This window comes from Staurois parvus, unplaced genomic scaffold, assembly GCF_062004578.1.
Source record: "Staurois parvus isolate SC_StPar_1 unplaced genomic scaffold, SC_StPar_1.0 ptg000118l, whole genome shotgun sequence".
Classification (NCBI taxonomy): Eukaryota; Metazoa; Chordata; class Amphibia; order Anura; family Ranidae; genus Staurois; species Staurois parvus.
The window spans coordinates 3418285-3435557 of NW_028317914.1; the positions used below are offsets into that span (position 1 = coordinate 3418285).

The 17273-nt window shown below is 40.7% G+C and overlaps 1 protein-coding gene across 4 annotated transcripts in view; it reads right to left on the reverse strand.

Moving 5' to 3' along the window:
• The window catches only part of KIDINS220 (kinase D interacting substrate 220), a 204449-nt gene that overhangs the window by 174316 nt on the left and 12860 nt on the right, over nt 1-17273 (reverse strand). For 3 of the 4 annotated variants that reach the window (XM_089672018.1, XM_089672017.1, XM_089672015.1), the window contains exon 2: nt 8295-8432. In XM_089672018.1, the coding sequence (XP_089528144.1) occupies nt 8295-8402 (108 nt within the window). In that variant the 5' untranslated portion in view covers nt 8403-8432. Of the gene's footprint in view, nt 1-8294; nt 8433-15771; nt 15860-17273 lie in introns of all 4 variants that reach the window. The other variant, XM_089672016.1, reaches the window with a different exon arrangement.

The following is a 17273-nucleotide window of genomic DNA, read 5'->3' on the forward strand; positions in this document are numbered from 1 at the left end:
GTGCGCTCCCTGCCACTTTGAGGAAATGTGTTGGCCATGGAGACCCTAAATCTGCAAACGAGCTGGTGGACCTGGTGGAGAGATATGCAGCCGCTGAGGACTTGTTGCACTCACCTGGGCCGTACCCCAATGTCACTAGGGGCGGAAAACTATCCAGAGGATCTGGTAAGACTGTTCCAGGGGTCCAAGGCTCAGGGAAAAATGACAAGACTGTTGTAGGCGCAGGACCTAGAGACTGGCCAAATAGGTCAGGAGGTCCCTGAGGCCGTTTAGAGGTCTAGATACGGAACATATAAAATTGTCCTTTAAACGGTCCTTTAAATGACAAACCTATGCAATGTGGAAATGCTTATTTAGGAAAACGCATGTCCCTTTTTGCACAGGTGGTATGCACTGCAGCATGTCAGGAACGCATGCAAAAGCAAATGTGTGTGATTACAGTTGATAAAAAGCCAGTAACTGCTCTGCTAGACTCGGGTAGTGTTGTGACCTTAGTCAGAAGTGATTTGGTAAACCCTGCAAGGTTCCACCCTAGCACTATTGGGGTTATTTGTATTCATGGGGATACACGTAATTACCAGACTGCTATGGTGGAGATTGATCCTCCCTGGGGCCCGGTTACACATTCAGTGGGAATGGTGCCATCTCTGCTTCATGAAGCCCTAGTGGGGAGAGATTTTCCCCATTTCTGGAGGTTATGGGACAAGGAGAGGAGTCAGGAGGACCAAGCTCCCCCTGCTGGGGAAACACTTGAAACTCCTGAACTCACTCCTGACCCCTTTGACGGCAAGGGGGAAGTGGAAACTGTTGGTGTGTCCGAGGAAGGTTTAGAGCTTTTCCCTTTCTCTGTAATGGCTGGGGAGCAGGAGGAGTTGGATCCCCAACCAGAGCATGAGGATACTGAACAAGAGATTATCTCTGGCTCTAATGAGAATGGACAGAATGTGGTGCCTGACCTAGAAGTCAAAAAGGAGGATTTTTGTTCAGAACAGCTGAAAGATTCCACCCTTATTAGAGCCGAAGAAAACCTTAAAATGATTGATGGAGAACCAGTTGAAAATGAGGGAGGGGTGTCTTTTCCCTACATGGCTCTTAAAAATAACTTGCTATACCAAGTGGTAAATCAAGGGGAGGAGGTGGTAGAACAGTTAGTGGTCCCCAAACCCTTTCGCCGGATGGTACTAGATTTAGCCCATGGGCATATAATGGGTGGACACTTGGGTGTAGAGAAAACAAAGGAGAGGATAACCCAGAGATTTTTTTGGCCAGGCTTACATGGAGATGTCAAAGTGTATTGTGAGTCATGCCCGGAATGTCAGTATTCTGCGCCCTCACCCCATTTTCGCAGTCCGCTAGTAACTCTACCCATAATTGAAGTACCATTTGAAAGAGTGGGCATGGACCTAGTGTGTCCAGTAGTAAAGTCTGCCCAGGGCCATCAGCACATACTGGTGATACTTGACTATGCCACCCGGTATCCAGAAGCCATTCCCTTGCGTAATACCTCCGCTAAAACTATCGCCAAAGAGCTTGTCCGGGTGTTTAGTCATGTAGGTATTCCAAAAGTGTTAACGGATCAGGGTACGCCATTTATGTCTAGAGTTATGAAAGAATTATGAAAATTGTTCAAAATCTCCCATCTCCGTACCTCGGTCTACCACCCCCAAACCGATGGGCTGGTGAAGAGGTTTAACAAGACCCTTAAGAATATGTTAAAAAAGGTGGTGGCCAAGGATGGGAGAAATTGGGATTTTTTTGCTACCGTACCTCATGTTTGCTATACGAGAAGTACCTCAGGCATCTACGGGGTATTCACCTTTTGAACTTCTGTATGGTAGACATCCCAGGGGGTTGCTAGATGTTGCAAAAGAAACCTGGGAAGGAGAGTCCACACCCTATAAAAGTATCATCGAGCATATTTCACAGATGCAGAATAGAATCGCAGCTGTCATGCCGCTTGTACGGGAACACATGGAGCAAGCCCAGGAGGTCCAGAGAAGGGTTTATAACCAGGGTGCCAGTATCCGTACCTTCAACCCTGGGGATAGAGTGCTGGTGCTAGTCCCCACCATGGAAAGGAAATTCCTCGCAAAGTGGCAAGGTCCCTTTGAAATTAGGAAGAAAGTGGGGGAAGTAAATTATAAAGTTTACCAGCCAGGGAAAAGGAAACCCGAGCAAATCTATCATGTTAATCTCTTAAAACCTTGGAAAGACAGGGAAAGTTTGTTGGCAGTACCAAGCCCCCAAAAGGGCGGGTTCCCCGTGGCCTCTCATGTACCTATAACTGAAACCTTGTCAGTAGTCCAACAGTATGACGTTAAGGAGTTCGTGAGAAAGAATGGAGATTTCTTCTCTCACCTACCTGGACTGACCACGGTAATACAGCATGACAGTTACCCAGCCGAGGGTCCGTGTAAATGTAAAGCCCTATAGAATACCCGAGGCCAGGCGGGAAGCGATGGCAAAGGAAATAAAGGACAAGTTAGAGTTGGGAGTGATCGAGGAATCTCACAGTGAGTGGTCAAGTCCCATAGTGTTGGGACCAAAACCAGATGGAACAATTCGGTTCTGTAATGATTTCAGGAAACTGAACAGTGTGTCTAAATTCGATGCCTACCCGATGCCTCGGGTGGATGAGCTCATTGACAGGTTAGGTACGGCTCGTTAAATAACTACCTTAGATTTGACGAAAGGCTATTGGCAGATTCCTTTAACGGAATCTGCAAAAGAAAAGACGGCATTCTCTACCCCCGAGGGGTCCTTTCAATATAAGCGGATTCCGTTTGGTTTGCATGGTGCTCCTGCATCATTCCAAAGAATGATGGACAAAACATTAAGACCATATCGCCAGTACGCAGCTGCCTATTTGGATGATATCATCCACAGTCCAGAGTCTCATTTGTCCCGCTTGCAATCGGTAGTAGATTCGCTTAGGAAAGCAGGTCTTACCGCCAACCCCAAAAAGTGTGCTATAGGCTTGGAGGAGGCCAAATATCTTGGCTACATTATTGGTCGAGGTCTCATTAGGCCTCAAAAAAATAAAATTGAGGCAATTCAAAAGTGGCCCCAACCTGTAAATAAAAAGCAAGTCCAGGCATTTCTTGGGATCACAGGATACTACAGGCAGTTTATTCCCAATTTTGCCACCATTGCAGCCCCACTTACAGATCTGACAAAAGGTAGGGGGTCAGTCATGGTTAAGTGGAATCCTGAGGCGGAGACCGCATTTCAAAGGTTGAAACAAGCTCTCTGTGCCCAACCTGTGCTTGTGACCCCAGATTTCACAACAGATTTTGTGGTACAGACTGATGCCTCTGATGTGGGTCTAGGTGCTGTACTGTCCCAAATCAGAGAAGGGGAGGAGCACCCCGTGGTCTTCCTAAGTAGAAAGCTCAACAAACATAAGAGAAATTATGCAATTGTTGAGAAGGAATGTTTGGCCATCAAATGGGCCTTGGAGGCCCTGAAATATTACCTGTTAGGAAGACAGTTCAAGTTGGTTACTGATCATGCCCCGCTCAAATGGATGTGCGATAACCAGGAGAAAAATAGCCGAGTGACAAGGTGTTTTCTTACGCTACAAGCGTTCAAATTTACAGTGGAACACAGAGTGGGGAAACTGCAGAGTAATGTAGATGCCCTTTCCCGGGTCCATTGCCTGGTTGGGACAGTTGCTCAGCCGCAGGGGCTTGAGCAGAGGGGGGGATATGTGACAGTATGAACGGCAAGCTGATGGATGGACGCTATATGTGTCACCTCGCATGAGGTCATACTTTGAAGTTTAGGTGGTGTCCACTCCGGGTTTTCGGGGTCACAATGGCAGAGGTGGTTCCGGACCGGAGTTTGTGCTCCACTGGTGACCACCAACAGGTGGTATAAATAAAGCAGGGCTGGATCAAGAAGCTGCTCGTGTGGCCTGGGACTCAGAGAGAACCATTCTGAGAGAGCTGTGCTTGGAAGTGATTGTTATATCACAAGAGACAAGGTTTGCTTATGGTTTTGTTTTGTTGGTGACAAGGAGAAGCCCTTCACCAGTAAGAGAGGGAAAGCTCTATGTTTAGTTAGTGCCTGGATGGCAAGGGTTTATTTTGCAGTTTTGTTTCTGATATTTTTTGCAAACCCTTACATATATACACATACTGTATGTGTATATCTATCAATCTTCAGTCATTTTTGCAACACTTAGGCTAGCCATACATTTTATAATTTTCTTGTACATTTTTCCTTTAGACTTATCAAAACCATATAATGTGAGGTCAAACCTAAACACAATTTGTATGCAATCAGGCAGGCCCTTGCACTACACAGTTGAGGGTAAATCTAAAAGGAAATCATACAATTTTCTTGGTGAGTGTAAACATGTACATTCAGTTTGTTCTGAATTAAAAAGTCGGACAAAATCTTCATTATTCAGAGATTCGAATGCATGCAAATTTCTGACTTACAATAGCAACAAATTTAAACGAATCTGAAATAAAGAAACAAAATTTCATCTAAAATAACCAATTATCCGAATTCGAAACAAATTTGAAAACTAAATCTAATTCAAAAATAAATTTGAAATGTAAACATAATGCTGACTATTGCCGATTTCCTTCAAAGACTGTGTACATTAGTGTTAGAATGTAGCCGTCTTTCGAAAATAATAAAACAGTAAAAAATAGAATAGATTTAAATCTAATCAAATAAAATAGAATATAGCCATCTTTTAAAACTCGGATTACAAATAGAATAAAATCTAAAGAATATAGCTGTCTTCTGAAATTCGAATTTCAAAAAGAGAATAAAACAGGAAAGAATGGAAAAAAATAGAATACAAAAGAATACAGCGTCTTTCGAAATTCAAATAGGATAAATTAGAAAAGAATAGAGAATAATAGAATAGAAAATAAAGGAGTAGAATAGAAAAAAAATTGAATAAAATAGAAAGAATATAGCGGTCTTCCGAAATTCTAATAAATTAAAAAATAAAAATAGAATAGAAAAAAATATAGCTGTGTTCTGAAATTCCAATTTCGAATGAAATAGAATATAGCAGTCTTCTAAAATTCTAATTTCAAAAATAGAACAGAAAATGTTTTCTGTTTTTATTTTCTAATATAGAAAATAAAAAAATAGAATATAGAAAAAGGAATCGAATAAATATAGCCATGTTTCAAAATTTGAACAGAATAAAAGCAGATATTCTTCACAATGAATTTGAACTGATTAGATATTTTCAATTCGAATTTGATTACTTAGAATCCATTGGAAAAATTTGAATCTGGCAGAAAACAAACTAAACAAATTTTGTTATGAATGCAAAGAAACAAAATTAGTAACTTATTGAATAGGTACAAAACAATTTTTTAGTTCTTCACATGTCTACTTCAAGGTGTGGCCAACTTTATTTTATAAAGGCAGACATTTGTTGGATTTATCATCCTCCCAAGAAAGGACTTGGAAGAACTACCTTTGGATACAATTACAAATGCAAGTAAATCCTTGCACTGTAGCAGTTACATAGGTTTAAGAGTACCTCCGTAGAGCCAACCATCAGTCACCTACACTCCCCACACACAGACAGGACATTGCCTCCCATGCTTACAGTCCTGGGAGAGATGAGACACTTCTTTAAAATTGGACCTTGTTGTAAAATGAAAGATGCGCTTCTACTGTCCGGGACCCTCCACCTTTTCAAAATGACCTAAGCAGTTCTAAAATGTACCTGTAATGAAGAAAGGTATACTTTATATATACCTAACCCCCATCTGCTGCCCAGGGCACCTAGGCAAGGATGACGTCAAATTTGGCTAGATCCAGAGGAATACTGAGCAGTCAAAATCTTGAGAGATGCTCTTTCAATAGATTGAAGGGTCTTGCGACACTTTACCTGTTCTGTGTTCCACAGATATCTTCTCTTCTTGTGGGAATTGCCTGCTCCATGTTCTCCAAGTATCTCCTCAGGACAGTGACATCTTACCCATGATGTGGAAGATGGGGATAAGCCATAAGTCTAACGACTTCTTTACAGGTTCAATAATAAAAAAAAACCCACAACACTGCAGGCGATTTTCAAAGGGGGTGGGAATCTGAACTGTATATGCGGACCTTTCACTGTACTGCAAGGTCTGCTTTAACATCAATACAATGATGGATACAATTATATCCTATAGATGGCCGAATTTGAGTCAGAACTGCATGAATTTGCCTCATACTCTTTGCACTACTATAGCATCATTTCCCGCCATCTTACCCTCAGCACTCCTGCTCTGCACATACTGCCCACCGTCATATTCTCAGCACTACTGCCCACCGTCATATTCTCAGCACTACTGCCCACCGTCATATTCTCAGCACTCCTGCTCTGCACATACTGCCCACCGTCATATTCTCAGCACTCCTGCTCTGCACATACTGCCCACCGTCATATTCTCAGCACTCCTGCTCACCATCATATTCTCAGCACTCCTGCTCTGCCCATACTGCTCACCATCATATTGTCACCATATTCTCAGCACTCCCCCACACAGTCATACCCTCCCGTTCTACTTAACTGCACATAATACCTACAGTCATACCTTCCATAGTCCTCTCCTGCATACAGGCCATTTGCATACCCTTCAAACTGTACTCCAGCAAACACTGCCCAATGTCATACCCTCTGCATGCCTATCCTGAACATACTGCTCACAGCCATCCAATATATCCCCAAAAATTCTGAAAAACTACAAAAAATAGCAGCTAAACGCTATACCCTGATACCAGACATTTTATAGAGAGTGTACAATAAAAAGAGCAGCGATAAATTCATTAAATATTTAACCAAATAAAAATTATACAATCAAATATCCTATATCATGTGAAAATGCTGTGAACATACAGTGTCCATGACAAAAAAGTAATGGTGAAAATCAAATTTGATCAGTCCCACATGCCGTGATGGAAACAGGAAAATTTCAGAGATAGCCAAAGTGACACCATCCACTCCCACGCAAGGCTTACCGGAAGGCTTGTGACCCCTTACTAAGAGTGGTCAGTCTTTACGGTAATGTAGGTGACATCGTGGGCATTAGGTGGTCATCATTCTCCAAAAAAAAGCTTGAAGTAGTAACAAACGATTATTTAAAACCGCCCCTTTAATTAGCAATGGCTCCAGACCCTGCAATTTGAATAAATAGGACCGAAACTCAGTTTACCAGAAAACCTGATGCAGAAGTCATGAAGCTTGGGTTGAGCAGGGCTCCAGTTCTCTTCTGAACTAGCAGAGCCATGCAGTTCTATGAATGCTTGACCTATTCTACATCAGCCCTGCAATGCAACAGAAACAAGATATACCTGTGCTCACAGTCCTACCTTGCACATACTGCCTATAGTCATACCCTCTGTTCTGTACTCCACTCTGCCAACTAAAACAGTTCTTCAGCAGTTCCAACATCCCCACTCTTTCCCATTCCAGAATACACTTTTGCTAGTTTATCTTAAGATCAATATGCTGTTGCCATATTATTCCATTTATCTGTTTTCTATTTTTTATGACAAATTATGGTATGTGTTAATATGTGCTTTGGTAACACGTGCTAAAATGCACACATTGAGAGATGGGTTGCCAGTAGCAGAACTGGTTGTAGGACATGGCTGTAAGGACTTTGCATTCTAATTTAATGGGGATAATTTAATTAAAAAAAAAAAAAAAATCACTAGAATGACAATGTATCTGTGCTCAGCCTATGGTCAATTGGACCGGTGCAAAGACAGCAAAAATACAAGGCAATAACTACATCACGATCTGTGTGAACTGCTATTCTATAACTTATTTTTCTTTAAAGTGGAAGTTTATTTATTTTTTGGTATGCTAATCCATTACCCGAAGGCTGATAATCTTCCTGCAGTTGCTCCTTCACAGGTGCCAGATACTACTCATGATCAGTAGTCTTCCAGCACTGTGAAGTTTAACAGAAGCCGCTGCTACTTACAAAAATTGTGCTGTCCGCCTCCCCCCCCCCCCCCCCCTCAATCTGTACATTGAACTCAGTGTACTACTATCACACATGCATCGTGTTCTGCAATGGGCAGGCAAGTCACAAAACTCTGGTGAATAACAGAAGCTTCTGTTCACCTTGGGGTGCTGTATCCCTTCCCCCCCCAGCCCCCCTCCTCAAAAAAAAAAAAAAAAATCACCTAAGCTTCAATGTTACCCCTAACATATAAGGCTGTCACGTGTAAGATATGTAATTATTGGTTTGTTTGCCTTTATTGATTAGCAGCAGAAGGCTGCCATATTAGAACTTTGGTTAATACTGGGAATCACATACCTCATTCCTCTCATCCACATCCTTGTATTTTTCCAACAGAGCTTTCAGAGCAGCAATGTTGCCCTCTTCCACATAGGACAATAGGTTCTGAGAAACCAGGCTGGCCATGGTGTCAGTCTATGTCAACAGCCAGGCAACCTGCAAATAAAACATTTTATTAGAAATACTTATATAGCACCATCAATTTACGCAAAGCTTAACATATATATTGTACATTCACATCAGCCCCTAATCCTCAAGGGGCATACAATCTAAGGTCCCCAACTCATATTCATACATACTCATACTTGGACAAAGACAGGATCCAATTAACCTACCAGTATGTCTTTGGAGTGTTGGAGGAAACTGAAGTACCCGAAGGAAACCCACGCAGGCACAGGGAGAACATGCAAACTTCAGGCAGGTGGTGCCGTGGTTGGGATTCAAACCAATGACTCTAGTACTGCCAGGCGGAAGTGCTAACCATTTAGCCACTGTGCTAATTGGTTAGCATGGCGTGAAACCTCTCACATTTAGGTGAACATAACAAGAAACAGCTTAATGTGTGCAAAAGTTCAAAATAAATAAATGTTAAATAACTAAAAGCAAATAATACATCACTTATTACCAAGACCTACTAAATGTCAGCAAATGGCAAAATTAGAAAATGGGTCCAAGGTACACAATCAGAGGATGTGTATAACACTCTTTATGCTACATTCACACCTTATGTTAGGTGCAGAACGTTTTATGTGCATGAACTATTTTTAATCCTTATGTTGCTAACCCTAGTAAATGGATAGAAAGGTATATCATTTTTCCATCAGATCATCTTTATTAATCTTTTCTTTTTTCTTTTCTATTTTCACAAGAAAACATGCAAAAAACACACTTCACATTAACCATACTTTTAGCTCAAGTTATCTTATTATTAAATATTTCATAGTCTACAATATATGTATATATATTCATCAACAGACTCCATCGCCCTCTTGAAACCCTCTCTCTTCAAGCACCTTAAACTAAATTACATACAACAGATAAATATTAAAGTGTTAGTTAGTCTGCCTGAGTTGGGGGAAGCATACAGTTTCTGAACGTACCACCCATTACTTTGGAAGAACTACAAGTGGCATTTGCAACCTACCCCAGGGCAAAAGCTCCTCCACTCTTCCTACCACTCCATCCCCCACAGCTATCTCCTCCTGTGCCACCACCCCCTCCCTCCTAGATTGTAAGCTCGAAAGAGCAGGGCCCTCGATCCCCCCATGTTTTGCATTGTATTGGTATTGTTCTGTCACATGTTCTGTCTCCCTTTGTAATGTACAGCGCTGAGCGAACTATTGGCGCTTTATAAATACTGTATAATAATAATAATAATAATAATAAACCCACAACAGTGAAATCAGTCTGTACAGTTGTGCTCAAAATTTGCATACCCTGGCAGAAATTGTGAAATTTTGGCATTGATATTGAAAATATGATCATGCCAAAAAATGCTCTTTTATTGAAAGATGATGATCATATGAAGCCATTTATTATCAAATAGTTGTTTGGCTCCTTTTTAAATCATAATGATAACAGAAATCACCCAAATGGCGATGATCAAAAGTTTCCATCCCCTGGAATGTTTGGTCTTGGTACAGACACACAAGGTGACACACATGGGTTAAAATGCCAATTAGAGCTTAATGGCCCACATCTTTAAATTGGAATTAGTGTCAGTGTATAAATAGGTTAGCTCTTACGTGGAAGCACAGACTAAGCTAGATACTGAGCAATGGGGATCAGAAAAGAACTGTCAAAAGTCCTGCTTAACAAGGTAATGGAACTTTATAAAGATGGAAAAGGACATAAAAAGATGTCCAAAGCATCTAAAAAGACAAATTGTCTCTATTACCAACATTATTAGGTGGGATCTGAAGACTAAGATATTGTCCACGTATACTAACTGCTGTTGACCTGTATGGAAAACATCTTCATTGATCTGAATGCACAAGCCTTGTCATGACTTTAAACAGGTGTGTAGCCAGCACCTTAGCCAGAATTTTTAGATCCGTTGTCAACAAAGAGATTGGTCTAGAAGAATCTGCAACCATTGGGTCATTCTCTGCTTTCATTAACACCACAATAATTGCTTCGTACATGGATTGAGCGAGTCTGCCCTGTCTTTTAGCTTCCATTATTATAGATAATAACTACAGAAAAAGTATAATACCAAAGACTTTATGAATTTTGATGGGCAAGCCATCGTTCCCAGGAGCTTTTGCCCTGGGGTAGGTTGCAAATGCCACTTGTAGTTCTTCCAAAGTAATGGGTGGTACGTTCAGAAACTGTATGCTTCCCCCAACTCAGGCAGACTAACCTTGTTCAAAAAATTATGGAGATCTTGTTCCCCATAAGAGACTTTAGATGCATAGAGATCTTCATAAAACATTCTAAATCCGATTATAATTGAGGGAGTATCTGTAACAATACTATCGGAGGAGAGCCACAGAGGGTGTTTGTGATCTTGCCGCTACTGCTAACAAATGTCCTGTTTTTTCACCCTCTTCAAAAAAACGCTTGTGAGGTGAAAAAACGTTTTTTCTGCACTACATAACCTTGGAGCAGTAAAACTGCTGAGCATCAAGCCATTCCCGTTCGTCTCAGTTAGGATTTGCCACATATGCCTGCTCAGTCTCCCCAACCCCTTGCCTAGCCCTTGTTTCCCATTTCCTAGTGTTGGTTTCGATAACTGATACTTCCTGTAAACATAAGCCCCTTAGATACGCCTTTAATGCATCCCATACTATTAAAGAAGAGGCGGGGTGCCTGTTATCAATTAAAAGCCCTCCAGCTGTGATCATCAGTATTCTTAAAAAGGGAAAGCCGAAAAGTATTTAATTTCCAAAGCACCTAACTCCTTATCTGCCCTAGGTTAATGGTCAGCAAAGTCAGTGAATGATCTGACAACCCCATAGCGAGGTAGTTTACCTGAGGGGGAAGTGAATATACTGGCCTATTTCCTAGGACCAAATCAATACATGTCAAAGATAAATGTGTACATGAGAAACAAGAGTATGGAGACTCCAGGGGATGACAACATCTCCAGAAATCTATAAGGCCAGTTTCAGAAAGCTAGTGGGCAAAAGGTGTTCGTTCCCTATGGCCTAGAGGCTGAAAATGTTTAAATACATCCAATGTTGGATCCAGTATATTATTAAAGTCTCCAATTACAATAAGTGGAACCAGTGGATGGCTTGTATTAAATTGGAGCAGGCACTTCAAAACCTCTATATTCAAGGGCGGTGGCATGTAGGCATTTGCCAATATACAAGTGTGCAAATCCCAATTACACAATAAGAAAATATATTGCCAATCACTGATTGCATCACTCTGAGGGAAGTCGCAGTTGCAATTAATATACTTACACCCCTAAAATAATTAGTGTGGACTGAGTGACATTGCACAGAATACTCAGTCCGTTTGAGCACATGTATAGTCTCCTTTGTTAAATGGGTTTCTAGTAGACAAACAATAATGGGCTTATAATGCTTTACGGTACTAAGCATTGGTATATCATATTTACTTGTTTTAAACAATCGTTTTACATTTCTTTAGTTGCTTCCTGGTTTCTGGTCTAGACAAAAAGGATGTCATACATCCCATGAATCTTCACAAGTATCTTCTCTTATTTGGAGGAGGGGCTCAGCTAAGAAAACCTCCAGTCTGCATGTCTGAGATAAGGACAGATGGATTTTAAAAAATAAATTAGTTACAATAATCATCTGCCCTTGCCCAAGATGGCCGCAGCTAGAAATGATAGGGGGTGTTTTTTAAGGTGATTAATCAGCAAAAAGCATGGAGACATTGATAGATGGACAAGCCTGCTTTAATCATTAAAATTTTATTAAATAGCATTTTTTGTTTGTGATTTCAAATACATCTTTAAATAAATTGTTTCAATTCTTTGTTTAAGTAATTCTAAAGGCTTTTTTGTTTTTACAGAAACAACAAACATGTCTATACTTACCTGCAGTGTGCAGTGCTTTTGCACAGAGTAGCCCGGGTGCTCCTCTTCTTGGGTCCCTCCCTCCTGTCGGGTGCCTCCACAGCAAACAGTTTGCTATGGGGGAACTCGCTGTGTCCATTCACACATGAAGCTGTGGTTTGCACCCCCCTCCTCTCTTCTCACTGGCTGTGATTGACAGCAGTGGGAACCCATGGCTCCCGCTTCGGTCTCAGCCAATGAGAAGAGGGAGTCCAGAGATAGTCGAGACTCCAGTGCATATCGCTGGTTCGAGAGGGGGTTTAGGTGAGTATTAGGGGAGCTGGGGGTGAGGCAGCACACAGGTCTTTTACCTTAATGCACAGAATGCATGAAGGTAAAATACCTTGAACCTTTAGAACCACCTGTTCCCCAAATGACAAAGTACATGTAGTATTTGTCACATCAGGTGGTTTCTAAATTCTAGCTACATGGTTGGACAGAGCACCCCCCCCCCCCAATGCGGTCTGCAAGGGGCACAAGATGAATATTAAAAGTCCAATGTCATGAATGAGTCCATATAGCACTAGGGCAAGCTCTTCTAGCTGTAGAAGGCTCTGTATAGAACTTAAGAGGTGCTTCCCCCCCCCCCCCCAATGCTGTCTGACCATGCAGCCAGCTAGGAGGCAAATAACAAATGAGCTATGATTGATGGAACTTCTTGTCGGCTCTATGCACATGCCCTAGACAAGCAGTTTTGCTAGGAATGTAGGGAGAGAAAACATATCTTGCCTAAGAGTTCCCCTGTTCCCTGGGGACCTGGCTTCCCCTTATTCAAGTTCCCTGGTTCAACCCAGTTTGCCTTACTCTGGCTCAACCACCCGGCAATTACTAGGATGCAGGAAGCTGGGCCACCACACAGGTTCATGTATTTATACGATGCAGGCAACCCTGACACCTGAATAATGCAAACCAAAAAACTCTGTATGGCTCAGGGCACATGTACCATGGAAACCAATGATGCTTGTAGCAGTCCAGACCAACAGCACCATGGATACCAATGATGCTGAATGACAGAATGGCTGATCCATATGAGCCACAGTGAAACAAAACAGGGTGTTGAGCATTTAGTTATGCTCCCAACAGGTACAGTGCAGAAAAAGAAATGGGTGGAAACTTAGTAACGACCACAAATCTGTCTTCTGGCAGGGGAAAAGCTGAAAGTCAGCAATGGGAGAACTAAAGAAGAGATTTGTCTTCACAATTCATTGGTGTTTCTTCTTTAATTATAGTTTACACACTATGGAGCAATAGAAATCTATCAGGACTGCATAATAAAACAAAAAATGTTAGAACATATAACCAATTATAATGAATCACAGCAATAGGACTTCAGTAAACGGACATACTGACTACTGCAAATTACACATCATCATTGCTTGTTTCATTGTCATACCGAATAAGTCAATGCACCTACACCTCATGACCCCACCAATGAGCATGGACACCATCATACAATAAATAGAACACACATCCACTAAAAAAAGCACACATACAATTCTGCATTCAAAATTCTGACTAGTACAAATACAGAGGAAATTTCAAAGAAAAGCTCAGACTGTGGCTGTGATCCTCTCTATTAAATATTACAATGGTTCAGCTTAGGGAACAAATTCATGTCATGGTAACAGCAGCACTTCAGTCGAGTTAATGGAATGCCATGGAAACAATCCTCCCAGCGATGGGAGATTATATATGGATATTAGCATACTGTCACTTAGGTCACCCGCTGCTATGGACAATTACAATGACAAGGAATAGGGCTTTCAGTACACCCCCTCCTATATCACATGTACAACTAAAGTTATAAATATCTCTAATAATGTTTACACTGAGAAAGTCCTCCTGACTCACCTGCCCTCACTGACCGGCTCGTCAATCGATCAATATTTGCTCGCTATTGGTGTAATATTTGAACTAGTTTCTAATTACACATTGCTTGATAAGACAGCCGTGATAAGCAATAATGCCATGCCAATCTAAGATCTGTTTGATGGCTGCTTATGTAGTTTTTAACCCAGAGCATTGCAAAAATAAAGAGGAAAAAGAACTGGCTATCCCACACCAGATGACTACATTGCAGCGAATGGAGTGTGCATGAATGGCTGGAATCTTTGATTAGGTGTATATAGGGGTAGGGATTGATGAGGCCTAGCTCCAGTCCATGCATCTGCTGTAGCGAAAACCACTGTATACGCAATCATAAGGTAAACAGCAGTTTTCTCTGGCTCTAGAATAAAATCCCTATATGTGAAATTCACAACAAGGGAACACAACTGCCAACAGTGCTCTAATTGGCGCCACATCACAAATTGCATATGGAACAAAAAGAAGGAAGAAAGACTTTAAAGGTGCCAAACATAACCCCAAGGAATGGTGATCACGCACCCTTATAAAAATCAAACACATTTTATTCAGAACATTATTAATAAAAGAATATCATAAAAAAAAGCTTAAATACAGAATCTATAGACTTCTGCATACTTCTGCTTAAAAGATCATAAAAACAAACTTAAACCTTCAGGGAGAAGTATGCAAAAGTCTATAGATTCTGTATTTATGCTTGTTTCTATTATATTCTTTTATTAATAATGCTCTGAATAAAATGTACCTTTCTTTGGGTCTATAATAGCACCTTAAAGTCCTTCTTCCTTCTTATTGAAAACATGGATTTAATATAAACTACTAGAGAAGAGCAATATGAAAATAGGAACCAAGGAACAGGGCCTTCCAAGGAAAATAACGAAACATGCCAAAAACATTCAGCACCTTCTGTAAATTTTCGGTTGGATTGGCTGCCTGGGATTTGTTTCTATTCCAAAACTGATAGGATTAACCTGGTCCCAATTTAGAAAAGAAAGCAGCACCCCCAGGTACTACTGCTCTTCAGAAGCCTAGACGGCGCAGTATGCTGAAATGCATAGGGAGGGACCTCCAGGGACTGCACTCCCACTGTTTGGGGGGGGGGGGGGGGGGGTAGCAGCATCTTCTGGTGTACATACAAGGTCTCTCTTTTGTCTTGGCTTTCCATGTCTTTTTGCACCTCCTTTTCTTCATGTTTTCAATACTTTACTTGTGTCATTCCATTTTATTACACATAATTTCATTTCTGAATTTGTTTTTGCTTCTTTGCATGCATGGATTGTTACCGACATGTGGTGAAAATTTCATGTCATTAGCAGCTTTACAAATATATTTCCTGACACAAAGGGTAACATGTTCCATACTTATTTTACCCGCTGTATTTTAATTTTTACTATAGTATGGGCGAGTGGGTATTGATTATCAGATGCAGATATGCAGACAAGCCCACAGGCAACAAACAATAGCAGTGATGGGGTGTAACATTTATTATTTGAAAAATAATAGCCCTACTCCCTGCGGTATTCAATTTTTTTTTTAAATATATATTTGCCTTCTTCAGATATCTTCCCTCACAGACAGGGCCAATAACACCCCTAAACTCACTTTTCTGGATGAATGATGCTGGCTGTAATCCAAGCTGCTAGACTGAAGACCATTGGAGTAGCAGAAAAATGACTGCAAGGGACAGCACCTGAAAGAAGCAAGTATTGTCATTTTTTTTTGTTTTTTTTTTGCTTGGAGTTAAGCTTTAAGCACTACTACTGGTGTCTCGCATAGCAACTAGAATAAAGAAAAAAATTGTAGAAAAAAAAAAATTGTTTTTCCTAAACCATTCAGTTTTCTTTTGGAAATTGGGAAAAAAACAAATGTAGTAAGGATATGTTCTTTTAATATGATAAATAATATATGTATGGCATGGTATTCAAACTATATAAACAAGGAAACCTTAATGAAAGATGTCTGAGACTTTGTCTTAAATTATTGCAACTTCTCTTAGCTGAAGACACGCAAATCCTAGAATACAATTCAAGTAACACTGTACTTCTCAACGCAGTTCTCAAACGAGAGAGATCTGCATTTCCGTGACTTGGGGGTAATGCAGGGGAAAGGCTCCAATTTAGTTTGCTTGTGGGCTCTACCTCCTACAGTTGGGTGATTGCTGGGATACAGTAGATGGTTTCTGGCTTCTCAGGCCTTAAATGACAGGTAAGAGGGTAAATTTGTCTGACAAATTAATTTATCTTTATAGCCTTCAAATGATTCCTATTAATCCTCTCCACCATCATGGCATAGCATTTACCTATAGTCTGTTCAGTAAATTGTTTTTTCTTTTCCTCCTCTCAGTAAAATGGTGAGATCAACATCTAGAGTTTGGAAACATTTCCACAGTGCAATTGCTGCTGAGAACAATAAGAAATATTCTTTTCCAAATGCTACAAGGATGACAAAACATATCTTGGCATGCCAGAGGTGCCCTAAAGACATAAAAAATAGTTTATGGAATGAAATGAGGACCATAATGAAAGTGCAAGTAGCTTTTTCTCATTCCAGAAAACACGCTCTTTCTGCTGCTTCTGGATCATTGCAAAGTGTTTCTTCACCAGCAACTCTTTGTAGGTAAGAGTTACAAACCATTGCCTCACAAAAATACACAATCCCTTCATTTATAGAGAAATTGACACCTGAAAAATCGAGAGAACTTTGATCAAGCTCTTTGTAGAGCAATGTACACTTCTGGATCAGCATTGTCAATAACTGAAAATACAGATTGGCAGGAGGTTTTTACAATATTATAAGGGAAAGGGGGGTGGTTATCTGTTCTCATGTATAGTTGAAATGTTCTTTACATATACAGTCCTTGTTATTCCATTTGTAATAAAAAATGCAAGTTTAGTATTTATACTGAATAAGCTGTATTTTTATTTCAAGCACAATACTTTTACAGAGATTTGCAATTCCTATTGCCCGACGCCCGGGATACACATTTCAGGGAAGTAGAGTTTTGATACATTTAGTCCTGCAGCGAGCAAACAGCAGGGTTTATTTTTTTCTGCCTGGGCAGATGGGCAGGGTCCGGAGTAACTTTAAAGGGAATCTCATAGACC